General features: G+C 34.9%; 1 protein-coding gene and 1 long non-coding RNA gene across 2 annotated transcripts; one reads left to right on the top strand and one right to left on the bottom strand.

Annotated features, from left to right (window-relative positions):
* The first annotated feature begins 4591 nt into the window (after positions 1-4591).
* On the top strand, positions 4592-4972 carry LOC110717725. Its single transcript, XR_002510782.1, has 2 exons — positions 4592-4653; positions 4750-4972. It is a non-coding gene; the product is annotated as an uncharacterized LOC110717725 (long non-coding RNA).
* Positions 4973-10968: 5996 nt separating this feature from the next.
* Positions 10969-11875, bottom strand: LOC110717999 (keratin, type II cytoskeletal 2 epidermal-like). The gene is made up of 2 exons (XM_021896799.1): positions 11489-11875; positions 10969-11130 (listed from the first exon to the last, which is right to left on the bottom strand). Exons 1-2 carry the CDS (start codon positions 11873-11875, stop codon positions 10969-10971), a joined length of 549 nt encoding a protein of 182 aa, XP_021752491.1.
* Between the last annotated feature and the right edge of the window lie 13913 nt (positions 11876-25788).

The following is a 25788-nucleotide window of genomic DNA, read 5'->3' on the forward strand; positions in this document are numbered from 1 at the left end:
ATGTTTGAAGGGCAATAAAGGCTATAAGGTATAGATATATATTATGCATTGATAAAACAACGATTATTAACGGAGTTTAATTTAGTGCGTACTTTTAGCTAAGTGGAAAAAAACCAACGTCAAATGAGTGATATTCTACTAACTCTTCACTTCTCATTAATTTTTGTCGTCATAGAAAGTTAGTAACCGAGTAGAACTCAAACAAAATATGTTTGTTTTATATATATTTATAATTACTCCGTATAATAATCTAATTAGCGAGGCGAATAAGAAGGGATCAGAGTACTTGACAGGTTAAACTGTTAAATTAGGTCTATGAATTGGATGATTATGAGGATTATTAAATGTGTAGTTGTAAGATTAACGAAGGTCAGCGTTGGTAGTTTGGATATAAAAATATTTACTCACATTAGTAGCAAACTGCGTCGATTTGTAGCTGTCAAAAATTTTCCTTCTATGGAAGGACATTGCAATTATGTTTGATTTATTGCTAATTGGCCCATTAAAAGATTCATTCGATAGATTACACTACTAGTACTTACAAAAGTGATGATTTCACTTGTTTGGTAGAAAACTCTGTCGTGAAATTTGAATCTCTGTCAGTTCTACAGTTACAACAACTCTTTTGTTGGTCAATAGTAATAAATTAAAATTCTCATGGATTATTCCTTTTACTTGGAGAATATATATAGCTAGGTAAGTAAATTTTTCATTATTAAAGTGTAACTTCTTATGTACATCATGTCAGCTATATTATATAGTAAATTTTAGAAGTTAATATTTCTCTTGTTTTTACATGTCTCAAACAAACAAGTACAATTACAAGATTTATAACTTTGGAGCTTTGTCCATACATGGAAAGTAAGAGGTGGCAAATGTGTGTGTTAAATCTGGATTAAATCTTTAAAATCCATTATAGTTTACTTGTGATCTGACTTTGTGAGTTGCTTCACATTGAAATAAATGGAGAAAAAGTATCACCTTATCAAGTAGAAGGCCGTGTTACTCCTAGTATCAACTATTCACCTTATAAAGTACGAGTAATTGTTTTAGTATGAGCTTCCTTGGAACATATGTAAGTGAATTGAACCAAACTGGATCTCTTTCTTCTTTTTTGCATTGTGTTACCCAAACTCATTTTGTATTATCTTAAATTTAATATGGTATTTGTTAGAGCCTGAGTTGTGGATCTCTTCTAAACTAGATAAGTGCAACTTGATAAGGATTTACTTTGACAAGATGATTAGCCCCTTAATTAAGAGGGTAATTACTGATCGATTATCTTTCCTCCCTTGATTATTTTTGAAGTTATTTGAGATTTGAGTTTTGCTAAAACTTACCTTAATATTTCCTCCGTTTTTTAATACTTGCAACAGCTTGGCTTTTAGACTATATTTGCTTCACTTTGACTAACATTATTGATGATTTATAGCTAAGAAAAAATATAGACATGTGGAATCTAATTAGATTTGTCTCGATTTATATCATTTTAATATCAAATGTTTATAACTTTTTGCATGTTTGTATAAGTCTTCGTAGTGTTTTAAATGGAGTCTTGAAAACTCAAGACTAAAATTGTGAATTAAATAAAATAATTAGTGCAATAAAAAATTATTAAAATGATTTTTGAAAAATCTTAAATGAATATGAAGGGTTGATTTTGAAGAATTCTTATTACTTGTATATGTTATTGGAAAGTTGACATTGTATACATAAAAAGAAAGTAATAAGATAAAGACTGCACTGATGTTGCTCTAATACCTCCCATCTTAAGTATAATTAGGGGTGAGCAAACCGGGTACCCGGTCAAAATTTTAGGATCCGGACCCGGAATTGGTTGGGACCGGGTCCTAAAATTTGGAACCGAAATTGGAATCGGTACAACCGGGTCCTAAAATTTAGGAATTGGAATTGGTTCCACCGGGTACCGGTTCCGATTCCGGGTACCCACTTATATATATAAGTGTTGAAATATAATACAAATCATAATATTTTTTTTGGTGTATTTTTATTTTTAGCATTTAATACTTATATTTTTATATGCAGTGAGTGGAGATTCTCCTGCAGAGAGCCGGATGAGGGGAGACCTTCACGTCCGGTTCGGAGGGCGGGGTATACATTAAGCTATTTTAATTATATTAAATATTTTTTTTATTTATTTTACTAATTAGTTACGTTCAACATATTTTTGTTTTCTTAAATTTATTTTGTACAATATATGTTGGGTAACCGATATAGTAGAGCGGAGAGAAAAATCTAGAAGTTTTAGGGTTTTGTTTGATAGTGGGTTGAGAGTTTTATAAGCAATTGGGCTTAGAAATTATAATGGGCTGTACATAACTCTTTAGTTTTTTATAAACACAAACAATCCACATAGTATATCATATACAACCGGGTACCCAGTGGGTACCAGATCCAAAATTTTAGGATTTGGAACCGGAACCGGTTACAACCGGGTCCGAAATTTTGGACCCGGTCCCGGAACCGATGAGACCAGTTCAGGGTCCGGACCTGGCGGGTCCCAATCGGTTTCGGGTCCGGTACCGGGTACCCTGGATCTTTGCTCACCCCTAAGGATAATTGAATAAAGGCATCTCCCGTATGCGTTGCATACAAGTATATAACCCTAAAATGGATTATTAATTACAAAAATAATTGAGGGTTATCCAATAAATTGATCTTTATTGGATGGCACAGAACAACTTTTTATTTTAACTTTATGGATTGGAGAAGTGAATAAATCTTTCATTTAATATACAATATACAAGTATAAAATTAGTCCTCTATCTCAATCCCTAAATAAATTTTTTTTAAAAAAAATATATAGAAAAAAAAATACAAATATATGTCACATTTTATTTAAAGCCTTTTAAAAATATTCTCCAAGTGATGTACACCACTATAAAAATATGTCAAATTTAGTAAATATTTTAGAGTACTTGATCTAATTTCAGGAGCTAGGGGATGGAGTACTATTATGTGTCAATTTTAATATGATGGATAGTTATGTTTTTTCATAACTATGTTTTTTTTGTAAATATATCGATGAATACTTAAGATCAAGATTTAACTTTGAACTCTCTCTTTAAATAAAGAGGATATTACAAATGAAACAAACATAAAAGAATAGATGACGTAATAATATAGTCCGTAATAGCTCTCTATCACAATATAATTTCAAAATTCTAGTATTTTCGATCATGAAGAATATTCTACATAGTAGTATTTTATTTCAAAATAATAAAATAATCCGAATTAAATTTAGCTTATTATTATTAATAAAACCCATGCGTGATTACGTGGGGCACTACATATTAGTAGTTAACTAGTTATAGCAAGTAGCAAGACAGCTAATATGAGTTCCAAAACAACTTAGAATTTATTAGTGAAAAGATCGTACAGTACCATACTAGCACATGCATAAATATAAAGTATTAAATGATGAAATTCAAACATATCTTGAAGCAAAATTGTGGTTACTATGTCATTTCTCAAACTTATGTATAAATGCATGCAGTTGGAGAGGAGGCAGGCAAAACTCAGAAATTTGATTTTTCTGTCCCATGTAGGGGTGTACAAAAACTGGACCGGACCTGAAACCGGACCTGAACCGACCTGATCCGGACCGGACCTGACCCGCACCTGTTGATTCAGGTCCGGTCCCGGTCCTTAAAAATCAAGGTTCCCGGTTCCGGTCCGGACCCGGTCTAAACCCGGGGTTTTCAGGTCCGGACCTGAAACCCGGAAAAATTGTATTTTTTTAAAAAAAAAAAAATAAAAAAAAAAAAATCAAAAATCAAATTAACGCTGCTTGCTGCTTTGCTTGAGTGACGAACTGACGATTCTGTTCTCTTTCATTTCTAACCCTAAGTCCCTAACGCTATCTCCAAGACTCCAATCTCCAAACTCCCTGGCTGTCTCCCCCTCTCCCTCACTCTCACTATCTCTCAGCCAGTCAGCCCAACGCCCACCGTCGACAGTGACACCTCCCTGCCTTCCTCACTCTCTCAGGCGAAGCCCAGGCGCCCACCGCATGAGACAGCTGCCGCGCGATTCTCCATTTCTCCGGTAAGTTATTTTTTTTTAATGTAAATCTAAATTATCTAATTATGTTTGGGTATTTTGTATTCAAAATAATGAATTAAGTGTTAGAATTTATATGTTTATTCATGTTTCAATTTCTTATAATGATTGTTTGATGTTTGCATGTTGAATTTCTTTTTTTTAGTTCATTTGTTTCGAATTTATGTTTTTTTTTTTGGTTTTCTTGAGTTTAGGGTTTACGGTTTTAGGGTTTAGGGGTTAGAATTGATAAGAAGTATGGTTTATTTTCGAATTTTTTTCGAATTTATGTTTTTTTTTTTGGTTTTTTTGAGTTTAGGGTTTAGGGTTTAGAATTGATAACAAGTATGGTTTGTCTTCGAATTTATGTTTTTTTTTTGGTTTTTTTGAGTTTAGGGTTCAGGTTTTAGAATTGATCACACTATCACAGATTCACAGCCTTTGAATCTCTGTTTAAGCCAAATCTGTGTAATATTTTTGTATTGAAGATGGTTCAAGCGCTACTTTGCACACAAGATTGGCTTAGAGCTAAGGAAGTGCCAATTGTTGATGTGGAAGAAAATTTGAAAGAGTTAGAGGAAATAGAGAAAGGTAGTAATAATTTTATGTACTTGAAATTTTGTTACACCAAATTTATTATTTCATTGTTATCAATCATTAATATATTCTATATTGTATTTTATTTAGAGGTGCAACGTGGTGAATCTAACGATGTAGACGATGAAGTTGTTTTCGTGGACTCATTAGTGTGAATCACGCGATCAAAGGGAAAACAACTCGTTGGAGAATTTATGTATTTCTAGTACTTGAGACTTTGAGAGTTGAGACTTAAGAGAATTTATGTAATGTTATGAGTTTTCGTGGACTTATTTGTATTTTCGGTGGATTCAATTGTATTTTTGGTGTTTGAGAATCGGGACTTTATAGACTTTATTTAGTTTTGTGATTGATAATTTTGGTTTGTATGTAATTATTAAATTATGCAACAGGTCTAAAAATCACAAAACAGGTCCATATGCAGGTCCAATAGGTTTTTTATTAAAAAAAAAAACGAAAAAAACACAAAACAGGTCCATTCAGGTCTAAACCTGGACCGGACCTGATTTTTCAGGTCTGGCCCGGAACCGGACCTGTTAATTCAGGTCCGGTCCCCGGTCCTCATAATTACCCAATTCAGGTCCCCGGTCCAAACAGGTCTGGTCCAGGTCCGGTCCGGTTTTGGACCGGTGTACACCCCTAGTCCCATGTCTATTTTATTTTATTTTATTAAATAAGGATCTATATATATTAAATATCTATTTCAAATTAAATTATTTTTTTTTATTAGAGAAAGGTTGAAGGAATACATATATTTTATTACTCCGTATTTAAGATGTGTTTGAAGGAGTTTTTTTTTTTTTTTATTTATTAATTTTTTTTAAAATTATTATTATTAGAGATGGTTTGTGTGATGCCAAATTAAACACGAAGAAAGTAGTTTTGCCAATAATAAGTAAAAGCATAATGTATTAGGGAATATATTTATATTATTATAGTATAGTATATTATTTTTCCATATTATATTAGTTGACACATTTTTGTATGTACATTTATCAATATAATTTCAAATGCTACGTATGATAGTGTAAAAGCTAGATATTGAGATAGATTTAACAAGATCTTATATGATTATGTTTTTCTAAGAATAATTCACAAAACGAAGTCAAAGTAAATTCAATAAAAAGTGTTAGAAGTCAAAATGTGTCAACTAAAAATAAAAAAGGACAATATTTTATTATATACAGAGTAATGTCTAAGGATATCTGTATGAAGGTGGTAGTGTAATGAATGTTACTGCATTTTTATTAAATGAATAGAACATGCATGCATATTTATGAAAATGTGGCTGCAAAGAAAAATAATAAATTCGATATGGCCATGTAATATGGTTGAAGGAACAACATTAAAATAACATCTAAAGATTATTTTATGACATTTGTAATTGTCATGAAATTAAAACATCCAAAGCACTGTTAAAACCTACTAGAATTTTCATAATTATAAATTAAAACAAGACAATTATTGCATACCTTTTAAGCCGATTTTGTGGTTGCCAATTTTATCTTAAAATCGTATTATAACTTATTAGGGCCCTCCTTTATCAGTTCCACCAACAAATTAAGTGAAGAGAAAATGATTAATTAAGGAGTAGTTCTAATCGTGTAATATGAAAGACAAAGAGACAATATATTTATTTTTTTCTTTTTTTTTGAAACAAGAGACAATTGTTTTTAATTTGTCAACTTCAAGCAAAATAAATAAATAAATATTAAAATTAAAAAATGTTTTTGTAACGACATTGTATGTCTAATGACTATACTTAATTGGCTAGGGCATAGACAACTAGATGAATGGATGGAAAGCAAATAATACTGAAATTTAAAAGAAAGATCGAAGCAAAGAAGACATGAAGATGGTAACATGGAAAACTCGAGAATCAGGATGAAAAATTGCGGATGACTATATGTCTTTTCTTTTTTTTTTTTTTTTTTTTAATTACAATTAAGGTGACTATATGTCATTATAAATTCATCTAGACACTAGATTAATATGAAGAAAAACTATAATGGTTATATATAGCTAGGAATTTTTTTACAATAATTTTCAAAAGTCCCTAGTACTAGCTTGATCATTAGAGCAAAAAAACATAATTAGCTTGGTCAAACAAGCTTGCTTGAGAAAAGTTTCATCCAAAATAAAAGAAATTGGTGTATTAATACATTGAAATTTAAATAGCTAATTGAGACTGTTGATAATTGATATGAATAATATTGCCTGTGATTACGCTTCAAGTTGAGAAATATATAGCCAATTACCCATATAGGTTACAACTTCGAGCCCAAATCCAAGGAACATCTCTCACCTCATCATTTTCTCCCTTTATGCTAGTTTTTATTTATTTTTTTATCTTATTTATTTTTTTCCCCATAGCGTGGGGATTTTTTATAGTTACCAATGCATATATAGCTTAAAAATCTTAAATTCAACCATAGTAGGAAAAGTTATAATAAGTTGATATAAATACAGTGTATTTTGAGACGAATCTAACAAGATTCCATATGACTATATTTTCAACGTATCAAAAAACGATTAAAGGAGTATGTGTGAATAGTGTAAAATACCAAATGTTGTAAGCCTGTGATAAAAAAAAAAATAACAGAAGAAGTATAATTTTTACGTTTCATAAATTTTTCCCATAATAATGAATCATCTATGTATTAGTTCGTAATTAACCCATTGGTAAGCATAAAAGTAACACAAATTTTCATATGTGGCCGAAGTTACTCAATTAGAGGTTACTCGATCGGTCAGGGGTTACTCGATCATGGATTACTCAGTCGGTCAGGGATTACTTGGTCAGAGATTACTCGGTCGGTCAAGGGTTACTCGGTTAGTGTTTTGGTGTATGTTAACTTGCCCCACGATGCAGCTGGCCACACCCAAAAAACGCTTTTAAAGTAATTATTCTCTGTTATTTAATTTTTTGTTATACTTACTTGCATTTTGTATGATATCTAGGGGTGAGCATGGGTCGGATACTCGAACCTTTATCACTATCGGTTCAATCGGCTAATCGATACCAAAAACACTAAAAATGATATCCATGAACTGAACCGTTAAGTTCGGGTACTCGGATTTTCGAATCGGTTATCGGATACCCTATATGATATCCGATAATGAAAAGTTAGACTTTAATTATAATTTAGTTATTATGATATTTTTGAACACTACTAATTTACAACAATACCACATGATCTTGACCAAATTACTAATAATATTACTAATCTTGTGAATTATAAAGTGATTATGAAATAAAGTAATAGTTTAGATTTTGGATAAATACATTTAAGTACAAAAAAAAAAGAAAATTTCTTATCGGATCGTTAATTATCGAGTAACGTTACTTTTAAAATGATATCCGACAACAAATTATCGGATCAGGTACCCGAACCATTATGGTTATCGGATCGGGTATCTGTAATACCCCGTATTTTTATACGTATTTTAATTTAAATAAGTATTTCTTAAAGTATTTAAATAATTCGAAATGAATTATTTATGGTTTTTCATAGTTTTAAAAAGAATTATTTAAATTAAAAGTTTATTTTTAATAATCTTGAAAATATTTTATTTCATGATTTGGAAATATTGGGGCATGTTATTTTATAAAAGGAGATTTTAAAGTCAATGAGTTTTTAAAGAAAGTCAAAATACTAGTTTGACTAGGAAAGGGATCATTATGGGTAGTAAAGGAATTTTAAGTAGGAGGGTTATTGAGAGAAGGTATAAATACCCATCATATGCCTAAGGTGGAGTGCACCCAAAGGTAAATTCTCTCTCTCCTCTTATTTTCTTTTCCCCTTCCCCTTTATTTTATTTTTTGTTTCAATCACCACCCACACACACGCCGGCCACCACCACATGCTGTCGGACCACCGTCGTAGCCACCAACAGGCACCGGCGACAGCAGCGGCACCACCAGCAGGCGCGCGGCAACAGCCCTGCTGTGGTGTCGGTGCTGCGGTGTTCGGAAAAAAAAAAATTAATTATTCTTTTTGATTTTTTTAAAAATTAAATCTAGCCTTAATCTAATTATTGTTTTTTGGGTTTTGTGATGATTTTATGATGTTTGATGATAAGTATTTTGTATATAAATTTTCAGTTGGTTTTGAATTAAAAAGCCCCAAATTGAAAACCCTAGGTTTTTAAATTAATGTATATTGATGGAATTTGATTGTAGGTGATTTAAATTATTGAAATAAGTGTTTTAAAACACAATTACAACAATTTTCGATTATGTAAAGCTGAAATTTTTATATATAAGCTATGATTATGTTTCTTGAAAGGATTTTTAATTACACATTAATTGGGAATAAAAGTTAGGGTTTTAAATTAAAATTAAGCTTGTTTTAGAGGGTTTATGAGTGATTTAAAAGAGTGTATATATTGCTGGAAATTTGTGTGGAATAGGTATTAATGCCTCTTTGTAATTTTGGTTTGTAGGAGACTTCCAAGTGAGTGATTTTATTTAGTCGTGGCGATTTTGAGATCGTACTCAAGGTACGTTCGCGTACTTGGTAATTATTTGAATATGTAGAAGCATGCTAGGCTTTGTTTAATTAACTCCAAGTAGTATCATGATAGGTGTTGGTTGGAATTTGTTGATTGGATTGATGTTGGTAAATGATTTGTGATGTATGAAATTATTTATGATGAATTGGTGATTGGAATTAATTATGTTGGCATGTTGATTATGAACCACACTTTTATTATTGGCATGATAGAGAACATGTTTTATTAAACTAAATGTTTGGTTTGGTTTGGAATATGAAAAGGAAATTTTATTATGGTTTATATAATTTTTATTGATGCTATAAGCATGAGGAAGGAGCTATTTAAGTGTCTTAGTACACAAGAATAAATTATATTGCAGTGCCTAGCTATGTGCACTTAAGGTGTTTCTAACACCGAGGGATAGGATTTGCGACGCATTATGCGTTTAAGGTGTCTTTGACACCGAGGTAGATTAAAAAGGGTTCAACAATTAAATTTATGTGGTCACTAATTATTCAAGAATTAAATTGGTTTGTTTGATTGCTTGAATGATTTATTAAGTTTGATTGTGTTGTGGTTTGAGAGTCATCACCAAGTCTAAAAATATGTAAACAACGTAAAGTGAAAGAGATTACGCACCGAAACTCTTGGAACGTATATACCTTGAGTATGAACATAAGGGGAAAATTATGGGGTTTTATATTTAACCATGACTTCTACTGGGAGTACAGGACGCTGCATTTTCCTTTTTATTTGTATTATGCGCAGGACGTCCAGTCACTTCATGTGGAATTTGCCTACCCGGTTAGCTCCCGGTTCAGTTTACCTTAATTTATTTGGGGCAAGGATTTGGTGGGAAACCCGTTCGATGCGTAAGCAAATTAAATAAGCAATTTATTTATTTATTTATTGGTTAGTCATTTGGTATGTTGTATGCTTGTAAACAGGTGCAACAAGGTAAGTTGTGTGATGATAGGATGAAAGCATGTTAGTGTGTTTTTATTACGCTTATGTACTCAGCATTGTTGATTATGCGTTGTATATTTGTTTGGCCTTGTCTTTACCTTGGCCCTATGACGACCCATTTATAATGGCGAGTAGTGGGGACAAGTAGAGAGAAGCTTTTCAGGTGATGAAGCATTTTAATGATGGGCATGAGTGAAGAGCGAATCATGCTTAGTTTCTATAGGAATATGATGTGTTTTATTTGCTTTGAATATTATTTATTTTATTATGCTCATGAGACTAACGTAAAGGTTTTCAGTATTGTTTGGGTTTTAAGGGCCTACAATGGTTCCAAGTTGTAGGTTGACTTTGTTTGACTTCGTTTGACTTTATTTCTATGCTAGTGCGCACTACAACATAACGGAGTTGATTTTGGCCTATACGTGATGAAATTCATGTAGGAGTCAAATTCATGCATTTACGAGTTTAGTTGGGAAAAAATGGCCCAAATAAGGCCTATATAACTTCTACTTTGCTCATTTTCTACATTTCTTATCAAATGAACTCATTCTTTCTCATAAAATATCAATATTACATAGTTTTAGGTGGCTGAGGCTTGAAATCACATGAAAATAGCATTTTACTAAGTTTTAGGACGCATTTTCATCCAAAATGGCCCAAATAAGGCCTATATGACTTCTACTTTGCCCATTTTCTACATTTCTTATCAAATGAACTAGTTCTTTCTCATAACATGTCAATATTACATAGTTTTAGGTGGCTAAGGCTTGAAATCATATGAAATGATCATTTAACTAAGTCAATGGCGTACCTCATCTAGTTGTAGAGTGTCCGTACAACGACTCACTATGTCAAGTTGCCAACAATACAAACATGGTATATAATCTTATTATAATTCATTGGATTGAAATTTAGAAAGAAAATAACAACTTTGGGAACGTTAACATTCCATTTTAGGCCATTTTTGCCCAAGTGAACTTGTAAAAGCATGAATTTGACTCCTAGTTGCTTGTTTATAGTTATAAACAATAAAAACATGGTATATAAGCTTAGTATAAGTCATTGGATTGAAATTTAGAGTTAAGAGAACAAGTTTGGGAATGTTAGTAGCTAGGATTAATGTCGTTTTTAATCCCAACTTTTACCAATTTAGTTTCATTAATTCCAACTTCGGATTATTCCTCAATAATCCCAACTTAAAGGTGGCCTATCTTTATTCAATCCCAAAAATCGGTTACCGATTGAATGGGTTAATTTTGTTTTTTTTTTTTTTTGTTAAAGTGACATGTGTCGCAAATTTATTAGCTAAAAAATTAAAAAAAAACCCACGCAGCCAAAGCCCCGACCACCCAGCCAATCCGGGAACCTGCCCAGCCAGCCAACTCCCTCGTCGGAACTCCGGCCCTCCCCCACCACTGGAGTCGCCGCTCCGGCCACTACTCTCTAAACCCCCAACCCCCTCCCTGAAACCCCAACCCCGACCACCAATAAAACCCTTTCTAACTCCGGCCACCAACCAAACTCCAAAAACCACACCACCAGGTGCTGCTATTCCCCCTCTCCTTGCGCCGCTAATTCCCCCCTCCTTATCTCCCTTCCCGTTTTCCTGCTGCAATTCCCCAACCTCCCTCTTTATCTCCTTTCCTGTTTTTCGGCGACCACTCCTTCCCTTGAAACCTCTTCCTCCACTCGAAAACCCCTTAAGACCACCTCCCCACTCTCGAAAACCACCAAAAATCCCTCCCCCACCCATCGAAAACCCTAGCCGCTAATGTTTCGTGGTGGTGGGAGGAGCAATTTGGGATTTTTGGCTGAAACCTCCGTTTTTGTGACTGGTGGCTGCAATTTTGGAGTTTCGTGGTTGTGATTGTGGGTTTCATGGCTGCGATTTTGGGGTTTTGATGGCTACATGGGGGAATGGGAGGGGGTTTCAGGGAAGAGGGAAAACAGCGACGCAAGGGGTGGGGGACTGGGCAATGGTAGTGGAGGTTAGGGTGGGACGGTGGGGGAGGGGAGGTTAGCTGGGTTTTTCTGATTTTGTGGTTTTTTTTTTTTTTTTTTTTTTGTTTTTTTTTTTAATTTTTAGACCAATCAGGACTTGACACGTGTCAAGTGACCTGATATAACAGGTTTAGTTACCGGTTGGGTATGAAGAATGATAGGCCACCTTAAAGTTGGGATTATTGAGGAATAATCCAAAGTTGGGATTAATGAAAATAAATTGGTGAAAGTTGGGATTAAAAACAGTATTAATCCTAGTAGCTATTACATGCCATTTTAGGCCATTTTTGCCTAAGTGAACTTGTAAATGCATGAATTGACTCTTACTTGCTTGTTTATACTTACAAATAATAGAAACATTCTATATATGTGAGCCACGTATAATAAATCAAGTTTGGTATTTAATTTTTAAACTTGTATTTATACATGTATAACCTAAGTAATCAATTCTAACATAATTTTGTTTATTCCAAGTTTTGCAAGGTACAAAAGGAAGGTCCGTTGACAAGCAAGGAACTTAATGAAGTTCGAGACATGTTGGCTTCTTTCATCACCTTTAATTTGTAAATGTCACTTCTATTCGAATTTATTTTTTGTTAACATTTTAACTACATTATTAATTAGTATTGTTTGTAAATGTGACACTTTATTATTATATTGCATTTGGGATTATTAATATCTATGTATTGTTGTTATTATATCAATTTAGAAATTATTATTATTATTATTACTATTATTATTATAATAATAATTATTATTATTATTATTATTATCATTATTATTATTATTATAATTATAATAATTATATTTATTATTGTTATTGTAATTATATTATAATAATAATGGTAGAATTAATGCAGGATGTACAAGTTTTTTTGTTAACCGGTGCCTAATCTTATTAATAACAAAAAAAAAAACAAACGCGGCAAAGAGTTTTCGCACCGAAAATAATAATTCGCACCGGTTAACCAGTGCGAAAAGTAAGAAATGCCACCGGTTTTGTACCGGTGCGACTGTTTTGCTTTTTTCGCATTCCTCAAATCTAGATCGGTTCAAAACCGGTGCAATAGGGGGGTTTTGAACCGGTGCGGATTTATGTTTTTCTACTAGTGTTGGCTTTCCTCTCCCTAACAATCGGCCCCCCTCTTGCCTCTTCCTACCCTTATTATTTTCTTCTTCCGCTGCACAATCTCCATGGACGAATCAATAAAATTTCATCCAGCCTTGACTATCACCAACGTGAAGTCTCTTGTACCAATCACGTTGGATGTCGACCATGGGATGTATCACTCTTGGGCTACACTTTTTAAAGTGCTTGTTAGGGTTCATGATCTTCACAATCATATTATTCCTCCTACAGAGGAGAAAGAAAGGGCAGCATATGAAGCCTCCAAAGCCACTGATCTTGTTCTTTGGAAGCATTTAGATGCTGTAGTCCTTCAACAGATCTATGATACCATTTCCACGGATCATCTCCATGCTATTCTTCTCAAGGACGACACTGCTCAAGGTGCTTGGGCTCGTCTCGAGTCCATGTTTCAAGATAACAAAGCCTCTCGAGCCTCTCATCTTGAACAAGAATTTGCTGACCTAGACTTCGAGAACTTCTCGTCCATTGGTGGCTATTGTAATCACATCAAATCCCTTGCCGATCGTCTTGTTGATGTTGATGCCCCGATTACTAATAGTCGTCTTATCCTTAAAATGACAGCCATGCTTCCCAAAGCGTATGCCGGTACGGTGGACTTTATTCAAAATCAGGAACCTTTGCCTTCCTTTGAATGCTGTCGTTCTCGCCTGAAATTAGCCGAGCGGACCATCAAAAACCGCCTGGCTAAGGAGGGTGGATCCACCAGCCGCCCACCAACGGCCCTCGTCTCAACCTCCGGCAACAAGGCCAGCAACACTCGGACTCTTTAGTGAACTCTTACCTCACGGTCTAACTCCAAGAACATCAAGCAAAAAAAGCCAAATTCTAAGAATTCTGGAATAGCTCGCAATTCTGGCAACCCAACCCAATAGCAATCTGGTTCGTCAAATGGGCGACACTGGCAATTTCAGCAAGGGCCATATTCTTGGTTGCTTCATGGACACCACGACTGGCACAGTGGCCCAATCCACTATGTCCTTACCCAGCTGCTTCGTGGGCTTCAAGACCTGTTGATCCATCAGCATGTTCACGGCCAATTAGGCCGGGGATTTTGGGCAAGCATCCACAGGCGTACAGTGCTATGAATCTGTTCCCAACTAATATTGAAGCGGCCATGCATACTCTTGCTAATTTGGCTAAACTGGATGGCGATTACTATATGGACACTGGTGTAACGGCTTATGTGACAGCGGATCAAGGTATTCTTTCTCCCTATGTCAATTTGAGCATTAAAAATAATAACAATGTTGTTGGTAGTGGTGATTTAATTCCAATTATTGGTCATGGTAATGTTTATTTGCCCTCCCCATACCCTCCCTTTACCTTAAACAGTGTTTTGCATATGCTCCCAAATTAATAAAGAACTTGATCTCAATCCGTAAATTCACCACTAACAATATATAAGGTTTTAATTGAATTTGATCCTTATGGGTTTTCTGTGAATGATTTACATACAGGAGCCAAACTAATGAGATGTGACAGTACCGGTGACCTCTATCTAATCTTTTCAATCACTCAAGCCAATTTTTCAGTCAATTATTCAAATTTTACTGCTCTTTCATCCAATCTTTGGCATAGGCGCTTAGGACATCCTGGAGATGTCGTTCTTAGATCTTTAAGTAGTCAAAAGTTTATTGATTGGAATAAGGCTAGTAACTCCTTTTGTTCCTCGTGTCCTCTCGGGAAACACTCTAAATTACCTTTTAATGATTCTATGTCGTACACTGCTTTTCCTTTAGATATTATCCAAAGTGATCTTTGGACTTCTCCTATTACTAGTTCTTCTGGTCATTGTTATTATTTCTTGTTTCTTGATGACTACAACAAACTTTTTTGGACTTATCCAATTGCAAGGAAATCTCGGGTCAAACACTTATTTCAATCTTTTCATAAGATAGTCCAAACTCAATTTGAACGTAACATTAAGACTTTTTAATGTGATAATGGAACCGAATATGTTAATGGTACACTTAAAGAATTCTTTATTAACCATGGCATGCTCTTTCATCTTTCTTATCCTCACACCTCACCTCAAAATGGAAAAGCTGAATGCCACATAAAATCAATTAATAACATCATTCGGACCCTTCTTGCTCATGCATCTTTGCCACACTCTTTTTGGCATCATGCTCTAGAAATGGGCACTTACCTTCTTAACATTCTACCAACCAAAGTCTTAGGTTTTAAATCTCCAACTCAAGTTTTGTACCAACGTGATTCGATTTACTTGGAATTGTGCGTCTTTGGTTGCCTATGATTCCCCCTTTTCCCCTCCACTTCTATTAATAAATTGTAAGAACGGTCCACACCTTGTGTCTACCTTGGTCCCGCGCCAAATCATCGAGGTTTGAAGTGTTATGATTTATCAAATGGAAAAATCATTGTTTATAGACACGTGAAATTTATCGAAAACGAATTCCCGTTTATTAAAGTTCACAAGCCGAAAATTAATGATTATGATTTTGGGATGTTAGTCCATTAAATCATATTCCCCATTTGCATAGCACTCAACCTACACCTGCCCAACCCACTAATTCTCTAGTGAGCTCCGGCCCTTCTTCCGCATCACTCCTTTTAGCCCAGACTTTCCTGGTACTGTCACAGCCCCACCCGTGTGTTCTCAGCAGCCCGCTCCTCAACACACACCTCAACTTGGGCTTCCTCTCTTTGAAAACCCACTCATCACTTCCTCACGAAGTGATGATCAATCCTCACCTCAAGCAGACCGCAACTTAGCTACCTCTACCGCACCTCTGCCATCTTCCACACATGAATCCGGCCACGCCCCCACTCACCATCCCACCAGTCACATCATACAGCCAGCTACTCTACCCACCATATGACTACCCGAGCCAAAAATGGCATAAATAAACCTAACACCAAGTACTTTCACAATCTAAACACGATGACCACTACCACCATTTCTCCTATTCCAAAGGACCCGGTTAGTGTTATTCGTGACCCTAATTGGAAAAGTGAAATGTTAGTTGAATATAATGCTCTTATTGATAAACATACATAGGATTTGGTACCTCGGCCTCCTAATGTGAATGTTATTCGTTCTATGTGGATATTTCGACATAAACGAAACTCTGATGGTTCTTTTGAGAGGCATAAGGCCCATCTTGTAGGTAACGGCAAGACTTAGCAGCAGGGCAATGATTTTGATGAGACTTTTAGTCCGGTTGTCAAACCGGCTACTATTCGTACTATTCTTAGAATTTCTTTATCTCACTCTTGGCCCATTGTAGACATCTGATTGTGTCTCCCCAAAAACCAAACCCAGTGATGTGTACCTTTCACGTCTTTGATTATCGAGTCAGGTGAAAAAGTGAAGAGTCTCATGAATTTACTTTAGCCTCGACCATTTTTAATCTTTCCTTTAATATTTTAATCTAAAATCATTTATTTCGTGCCTTAAAAGCCAAAATCATTGATTTCGTGTCTTTAAAAATCATTCATTTCGTGTCCTCTTTTATAAAACGTCCAAAACAGTTTATTTTGGTCCATAATTCTGGTCCAATTATTGTGTATTTAGATGGGTCTTGAAAAGAGCTTTCCAACGATATATTATAAGCCCAAATCCGACTTATAATGAAGAAGTTATGACCAAAATACTAAATCGAGCTTTACCTACAACCCAATGACCATGTGGAGGGTCCATTAACCTTAAACATCATTCCTAAATCCCTTAGGATTTGTTATTAACTTCTAGAATTTTCTAGAAGGTTCTAATTTATCCTATTTTTGAAAAGATAAAGATTTAAGAATTTTTACTTCAGTTAAAACACTTGTTTTTCAATGATTTTAATTCTGATAAATTAGACTACGTGCAGATATTCGATTAATCCAATTTTATTGGAAGTCGGATTATGTACAGATTCTATCTTCTAGAAATATCGTTGAGCGAAAGAAATATCACGTCGTGATAAGCCTATCGCGTTGCGATAGAAATTAAGTACCGCGTCGCGATTGCGCCTGTTTTACTACGAGTCAAATTCTGACTCTTTTCTGACCTTCGACCCTCTTTTTTCCCTATAAATAGAGGTCGTTTCACCCTATTTTCAATCATCAACAAGCTTGATCACCAACAATCATTATCTAATACCCTTTCTAAGCTAAAAGCTTTTCTCTCTCTTTCTTTCTTAGCCTAGCCTAAACACATCCTTGATACTTTTCCCTAATCACACCATACCTCCTTCACGAGCCTTGTATATTGCAAGCCAAGCTCGAAGTTGCCTTCGACCTCGACGTGAAAGGTTGATAGTTCTGAGGGTTTGGTCCTAAATCTATATTTCAATTCTTATTTGATTTATTTGGTTTGTTTTATTTAATCTTTCTTGAAGTTACTAACGTGTGTATTGTTTTGATAGAAAGAGATACAAGGCATCAAAGTAGGTAATTCAATTACTTATTTATTCCTTTGATATAGAAATTATGCTTAGAATATTATTTTAATTTCCTAGTATCATGTTAGGATGCTTTTGTGATTACCTCTGATGCTTTTGTGATTCCTAGTTTCATGTTAGGATGTTGATCTTGATTCCTAGTATCATGTTTAGGGTGTTAATTAATATTTCTAATATCATATTCCTAGTATCATTTTTAGGCTAAAGCTTTGATCTTTATTGTTAGTGACATGTTAGGATTTGTTATAAATCCGTTTAGTATCATGCCTAGGATCTTGCTATTTATTATTATGATGATGATTGTTGCGTTAATTATATGTTGCTTGATTATTCATATTTATTGTTATTTCTTGATCACGCCCTTTCTGCAGGTTTTAAAGGGAATTTTTACTTGAAATCACGCCTAATAAGATAATTAATAATTTGATTTTAATTCAAGTGATCGCCAATAATAGATTTATTTGTGCATTAATAATCAACCAACGTAGATTAAACAAGTTTAGGGTTAACTTGTTAGTTGTATGTTGATTGGAAAGCACACATGAATATCATAAGAATTAAGTAGAGGCCAATTTAGGGCGGGTTCAATCTCTTTTAGGTTGGATTTGTACCATCATCCCCGAATTTCCAGTCATGGTTTTGGACCACTATAAAGTTAGCGACCTCTGTGATCGTGAATGGGGTGTAACCTTCACACCCGTGAACGGTTTACAAGTTCCTAACACTTGTTGGCGACTCTTTTATCTCTAGCTTCTTTCCCTTTGGACGCCACCATGCCTAAAAGCATGATCACAGTGGGCTGAGAGTTGATGTTTGAAATATTCCCTACAGTTTTTTGGCGACTCCACTGGGGAGGATTTCTAATTTTGATTCCTAAAATTTATTTTGGCAATTAGCTTTAGAATGAGTGGATGAGACTTGAAAGATTCTAAATATTCATGTGCGTAATTTTGATTAACATTAAGGCATATGCATAAAAAGGTCCGCATTGGAAAGACCATCCGAAATGCATAAAAAACATAGGACTTTTCACGTAGGAAAAGTCGGAAATATCTTTCACAACTGAATTCGAAAAGATACTAAGAAAATCTGAAAATCTGAAGAACACAGAAAACTGCCGCAAAGCGCAGGAACTGTCGCGAGATGACAGTGTTTATCGCCATGCGATAGCTATATCGCGATGCGATATTGTTATCGCTGCGCGATAGACCCTGTTTTCTCGCGCCGAGTTCTTTCGACATCGATCCAGGAATCCGCCTTCTTGTTTTGACCGTATCTAGTACTGTCTCGCCGATTCTACTTACTGATTGATTTTTTCCTTCTTTTCTGAACCCATATGTGTTCTACATATGGTCTTAGCCCTTGGGAATTTACGCTCCATCTACCTAATCGAACGCTCCGTGCACCGACTACGATAATCCTTGAACTTTAAAGAACTAGATCCATGGTTAGGTTGCAAACTCATTGCATCATGTTGTGACTATTTCACTACTTGTGCATTCCTTACTTGTGCATATCTTACTTGTGATTAAGCTAACCTTTTGTGCTGACTTGTGTTTGTAAATAAAGTCTTATTAAACTAATCAATGACTAAAAAGGACTTTGCTTAATTAATTGGTTAATTTTTATTTGAATTAATAAAGTCTAAATATACTTGACTTAGTAAAACCATAGGCTTACCCTTTCGAAAGAATTACCGGAAACAAATTAAACCAACGTCCTAGTTCTGGCGTGAAAGTTTGGTTTGTGCCGCAAAACACTAGCTTTATCACGAAGCGATATTCATATCGCGCCGCGATAGAGCCAACGCAAAGCAATAGTTCCATCGCTTCGCGATGGTTCGGTTTTTCTTTCTGAGTCCTCGCGTTGAGTCTAAAATTTTTTGATTAATTGATTAACTAAATAACCGAGGTCTTAACTTAGTCTTTATTTGAGTCTAATCACATAGTCCCATGGTCATTGCACGAGTCTTGAGCATGTCACTTTCACTCACGAGTCAATGCACACACTTTGTATATGTATTTCACTATGACCATGTCTTAGGTCCATGCATGAGTCGTCCTTTCCGTCATTTGAGTTGAGGGTCTATCCTAAACCCGGATTCTTTCATATCTTTTCACAAATACACTCTTTCCCTTTACATCATTACATACCTTACACTTTGTTTTTTTTTTTCTTTCACACTTTCCATATATACATATACCTTCCCATATACTTTCATACATTACATCTTTCCTTCTTTCACTCTTTCACATTCACATACTTTCCTTTTCATACTTTCCTCATACATATCATTCCCTTAATACACTATGATATTTTTCCATCTATGCATGTTGAATCAAGTTTGAGTCAAGTAATTGACAATGAGTGTCCATGGTTCCTCTTTCCATAGGGCTTGGTCAAGGAGAGAAGGGCGTTTAATCAAGGACAATACCTTTATACAAGTACTCCTCTTCGATAAACCGGTTAGAAAGAAAAGAAAGATAAGAATGGCAGTCGGTCAAGAGGATTCGAGAAACTTCAAGAAAATGTGAATGGACTTGCTGAAATACTCAAAGGACTCACCACTCGAGTCGAAGACCCTAACAAGCAAGTACCCATTGAAACCATCAAGCGCATGGAGGATAACTTGAGTCAAATATCCAATGACTATAAGTACTTTGGAATAAGCTCCAAAGGGGTCTCAGTGGACAAGGACCTTCTTCCGCAGAAGTTCTCTGCCAATGACATCCCTAAATTCAAGGCCATCGACAATCCTTACTTCCATTTGAGGGCCTTTGAAACAATCATAGAGATTAAAGGAATTGACAAGAAGGTCTTTCCTTCACTCTTCTCACTTTCCCTTAAACCAGTGTGCCAACAATGGTTCTTCTCCAAGAACACTAAGAAGATCGCTACTCGGAAATCTATTACACATGCTTTCATTGATAGATACAAATATAATATTCAAGTAGAAACTGATCATAGGGAACTTGAAATGCTTAAACAAAAAGAGAATGAAGGTTTCACTACCTTCTACAATAGGTGAAAGGAAACTTCTGCTAGAATGATTGAAGTTCCAAGTGAGAAAGAATCTGTAAAGATGTTCATCAAGAACCTCCAAGAAAAATATCAAAAGCATTTAAAATATCAATGCAATTTGAATACTTTCAAAGCTGTCTATAACATAGGCATTGAAATTAAGGATGACCTTATGAAATCAAATGCTGCTAACAATAGTAACAACGGTGGCTGAAAAGGAAAAAAGAACGATACTCCTTCTTCTTCCGAAAACACCCGCTCTAGTAACAATGTTAGTACCTTTAACCACAATGATGTCTTAGCCATGGATAATCAAAGGCCAAGAAAACAACTAAGGAAAGAGTTCACCCCTATTGGGATGAGCTATGATACTGCCTTTGATCGTCTTCATGCTAAAGGACTCATCACTCCTATTGGACCCATTCAAGATCCCGCACCTGAAAAGAGGTTGCCTAGTTGGAACCCAAATGCATACTGCAAATACCATCAATGTAGGGGTCATACTATCGAGAGTTGTTGGAACCTAAAAGAGTCCATCCAATATTTGATCGATAATAACAAGCTTCCCGACCCTCCATCTGGCAAGAAGATCGAGTGATGATAAGCACAAAGCATGAGGCGCTCTTCAATGAAAAGATTTCATGATTTCTTATTTTTTTATTTCCCTTTCCCAATAAGTCCAGCATAGGCACCCTCCATCATTTCTTAGGTCTACTTTCATGAGTTTGATTTTTACCCTTTCCATTTCAATAAAATGAGCATTTTATTTCCTTGCATATGATCATTGCATTGCATTTTACTAATAAAAAAAAAGAAAAAAAATCCACGTCGAGCTAAGCATAAGGTATACCAATTATTTGAGGCACCCCTTGTAGCCACATCATATCACCTTCACCCTTTAAATTACAATTCCTTTCTTGATAAACCACTTTGAGCCTCGCCTAACGATTGACCTTTCATTTTTTCAACCCACGTCTACCTAACCTTGGGATGGGATGGTGTGAAACTTATGAAATTTTCAAAGCAAAATGCAAAAGCTTGAGTGATTTTTACCAAAAATTCAAAAAGTTTAAAAAGCAAAAATAAGTGTGCAAAAGGGCAAGTGTTCCAATGTTTTTGATATGAACATGTCTTTGATATGAACACATCTCGGTTTGCGTCTCTTATCAAGTGCTCGGCACCGTGCCTGGGAAACATGAATGCCAAGTGAGTAATAGACCGCATGATCGGGATTGCCCACACTTTGTAATACCCCGTATTTTTATACATATTTTAATTTAAATAAGTATTTCTTAAAGCATTTAACTAATTCGAAATGAATTATTTATGGTTTTTCATTAATTTAAAAAGAATTATTTTAATTAAAAGTTTATTTTTAATAATCTTGAAAATATTTTATTTTTCATGATTTGGAAATATTGGGGCATATTAGTTTATAAAAGAAAATTTTAAAGTCGGTGAGTTTTTAAAGAAAGTCAAAATACTAGTCTGACTAGGAAATAGATCATTAAGGGTAGTAAAGGAATTTCAAGTAGGAGGGTTATTGAGAGAGGGTATAAATACCCATCATATTCCTAAGGTGGAGTGCACCCAAAGGTAAACTCTCTCTCTCCTCTTATTTTCTTTTCCCCTTAATTTTTCCCCTTCCCCTTTATTTTATTTTTTATTTCAATCACCACCCACACCACCACACACACACCGGCCACCACCACACGCCACCGAACCACCGCCGTAGCCACCAACAGACGCCGACGACAGCAGTGGCACCACCAGCAAGCACGCGGCAGCAGCCCTACTGTGGTGTCGGTGCTGCGGTGTTCGAAAAAAAAAATATTCTTTTTGATTTTTAATTAAATCTACCCTTAATCTAATTATTGTTTTTGGATCTTGTGATGATTTTATGATGTTTGATGAAAAGTATTTTGTATATAAAATTTCAGATTTGGTTTTGAATTAAAAAGCCCCAAATTATAAACCCTAGGTTTCTAAGTTTATGTATATTGATGGAAATTGTTTATGGGTGATTTAAATTATTGAAATCAGTGTTTTAAAACACGATTACAGCAATTATAGATGATTTAATAAAGCTGGAATTTTTATATATAAGCTATAATTATGTTTCTTAAAAGGATTTTTAATTACCCATTGATTGGGAATAAAAGTAAGGGTTTTAAATTAAAATTCAGCTTGTTTTAGAGGGTCTATGAGTGATTTAAAGAGGGTATATATTGCTAGAAATTTGTGTAGAATAGGTATTAATGCCTCTTTGTAATTTTGGTTTGTAGGAGACTTCCAAGTGAGTGATTTTATTTAGTCGTGACGATTTAGAGATCGTATTCAAGGTACGTTCGCGTACTTGGTAATTATTTGAATATGTAGAAGCATGCTAGGCTTTGTTTAATTAATTTCAAGTAGTATCATGATAGGTGTTGGTTGGAATTTGTTAATTGTATTGATGTTGGTAAATGATTTGTGATGTATGAATTATTTGTGATTAATTGGTGATTGGAATTAATTATGTTGGCATGTTGATTATGAACCACACTTTTATTATTGGAATGATAGAGAGCATGTTTAATTAAACTAAATGTTTAATTTGGTTTGGAATATGAAAAAGGAATTTTATTATGGTTCATATAATTTTTATTGATGCTATAAGAATGAGTAAGGAGTTATTAAGTTGTCTTAGTACACAGGAATAAATTATATTGCGGTGCCTATGTGCACTTAAGGTGTTTTTAACACCGAGTGATAGGATTTGCGACGCATTATGCGTTTAAAGTGTCTTTGACACCGAGGTAGATTAAAAAGGATTCAACAATTAAATTTATGTGGTTACTAATTATTCAAGAATTAAATTGGTATGTTTGATTGCTTGAATGATTTATTAAGTTTGATTGTGTTGTGGTTTGAGAGTCATCACCAAGTCTAAAAATATGTAAACAACGTAAAGTGAAAGAGATTGCGCACCAAAACTCTTGGAAGGTATATACCTTGAGTATGAACATATGGGGGGGAGTTATAGGGTTTTTTATTTAACCATGACTTCTACTGGGAGTACAGGACGCTGTATTTTCCTTTTTATTTTATGCGCAGGACGTCCAGTCACTTCATGTGACATTTGCCTACCCGGTTAGCTCCCGGTGTAGTTTACCTCAATTTATTTGGGGCGGGGATTTTTCGTGGGAAACCCATTCGATGCGTAATCATATTAAATAAGCAATTTATTTATTTATTTATTTATTTATTTATTTATTTGTTGGTCGTTTGGTATGTTGTATGCTTGTAAACAGGTGCAACAAGGTAAGTTGTGTGATGATAGGATGAAAGCATGTTAGTGTGTTTTTATTACGCTTATGTACTCAGCATTGCTGATTGTGTGTTGTATGTTTGTTTGGCCTTGTCTTTACCTTAGCCCTACGACGACCCACTTCTAATGGCGAGTAGTGGGGATAAGTAGAGAGAATCTTTTCAGGTGATGAAGCATTTTCATGATGGGCATGAGTAAAGAGCGAATCATGCTTAGTTTCTATAGGAATATGATGTGTTTTATTTGCTTTGAATATTATTTATTTTATTATGCTCATGAGACTAACGTAAAGGTTTTCAGTATTGTTTGGTTTTAAGGGCCTACAATGGTTCCAAGTTGTAGGTTGACTTTGTTTGACTTTATTTGACATCGTTTGACTTTACTTTCGTTTGGTTTGGCTTTTGAGTTGACTTGTTTTGAATGGTTTTAAAATTAATCTTCCGCTGTGTGTCTTAAATATTTGCCTTAGTTGTTTTTACGGTGGCGGTAATGTCTTAGATTTTCCTATTTCGTATTTTAAAAGGGCAAAACAGTATTTTAAAGGAAAGGAATTTCTAGGGTGTTACACACTTATACAAAAGAAAATTCAAAAACAAATTTCAAATGCAAAAACAGATAAATGAGTTCAAAAGCAAGTGAGAAACCTCAAGCATACAAATACCAAGATTCAAATGTAAGGTTGCACACCTTGGGGGCTTATTTTGGGTCTTGAGCCATTATCTCTTTCTTCTTCAACCTTTAGCCTAACCCCATTACAACCCTTGAAAAACCTCTTTGAGGTATACACACACTTGTGCGAGGTTCGGCTAGAGCTACGTTTGGCCTTATTCCTAACGGATACGTAGGCAACCTCACATGCACTGGGGTGCGGCCGTAATAAAAATTTATTCATGTACACATTCATGCATGATCATATCAAGGGATCTCCGATGCTCATCCCTATCCATTTAAAGCTAGACTTGGGGGCTTGATCCTTACTTCATTAGCCTACCTAGCCTAAGAGTCACCATTATTTGACTCTTCTCAAAATATTTTTTCACACCTTAGCCTTTGCAGCTTAACCTTAGTGTCACTTTCACACAAATACATAGCCAAATAATCCTTCCCTTAGGAACCCTTTGTCATGAAATCTTGACACAACTTTGAAGCATGTCTTGTCATCTTAAAATCACTCATTATCATAATCATCATTGCATTACAAAGTATGAAGTATTTAGCCTCCGCGCCTAAGTTACCCAAATACTTTCATTATCGAATCATCAAACTTTGCACCATGAGATATAACGATTAATGCATACACTTGATTACGCTCATTCAACATGCATCATTACTTGATTCATTCTTTTCAATTTTTTTTCCCTTTTGGGGAAGTTCAAAAACTTCGTCTTTCACCAACACTCAACCTTGATTCATTTAAATGTCTTTCTTTTTCGGGAGAAAGTCGGTACCCTCCACAAAAATGACGGAAATTTTTCGCTTTTTCGAGTCATGCACATTGAGTCATGTCGTGTCACCACATTGAGTTGAGTTTACACACACGAGTCACGCACATTGAGTCATGTTATTTCACCACATCATCACATCAAGTCGAGTTGAGCACATTGAGTTCAAGTAACACCAAGCCTTGGGTCAACCTCGAGAAAACTATAAACATGAGCAAAGTCCTATAGTCCAAAAAATAAATGCAAGTACACTAAGTCCCGAGCAGACGAGCAACGGTAGCAAAGCCGAACGTGCAGAATAAGTTTAGCGCAACACGATACACACTGATGTGG

The sequence above is a fragment of the Chenopodium quinoa genome, unplaced genomic scaffold (assembly GCF_001683475.1).
Source record: "Chenopodium quinoa cultivar QQ74 unplaced genomic scaffold, ASM168347v1, whole genome shotgun sequence".
Lineage (NCBI taxonomy): Eukaryota > Viridiplantae > Streptophyta > Magnoliopsida > Caryophyllales > Amaranthaceae > Chenopodium > Chenopodium quinoa.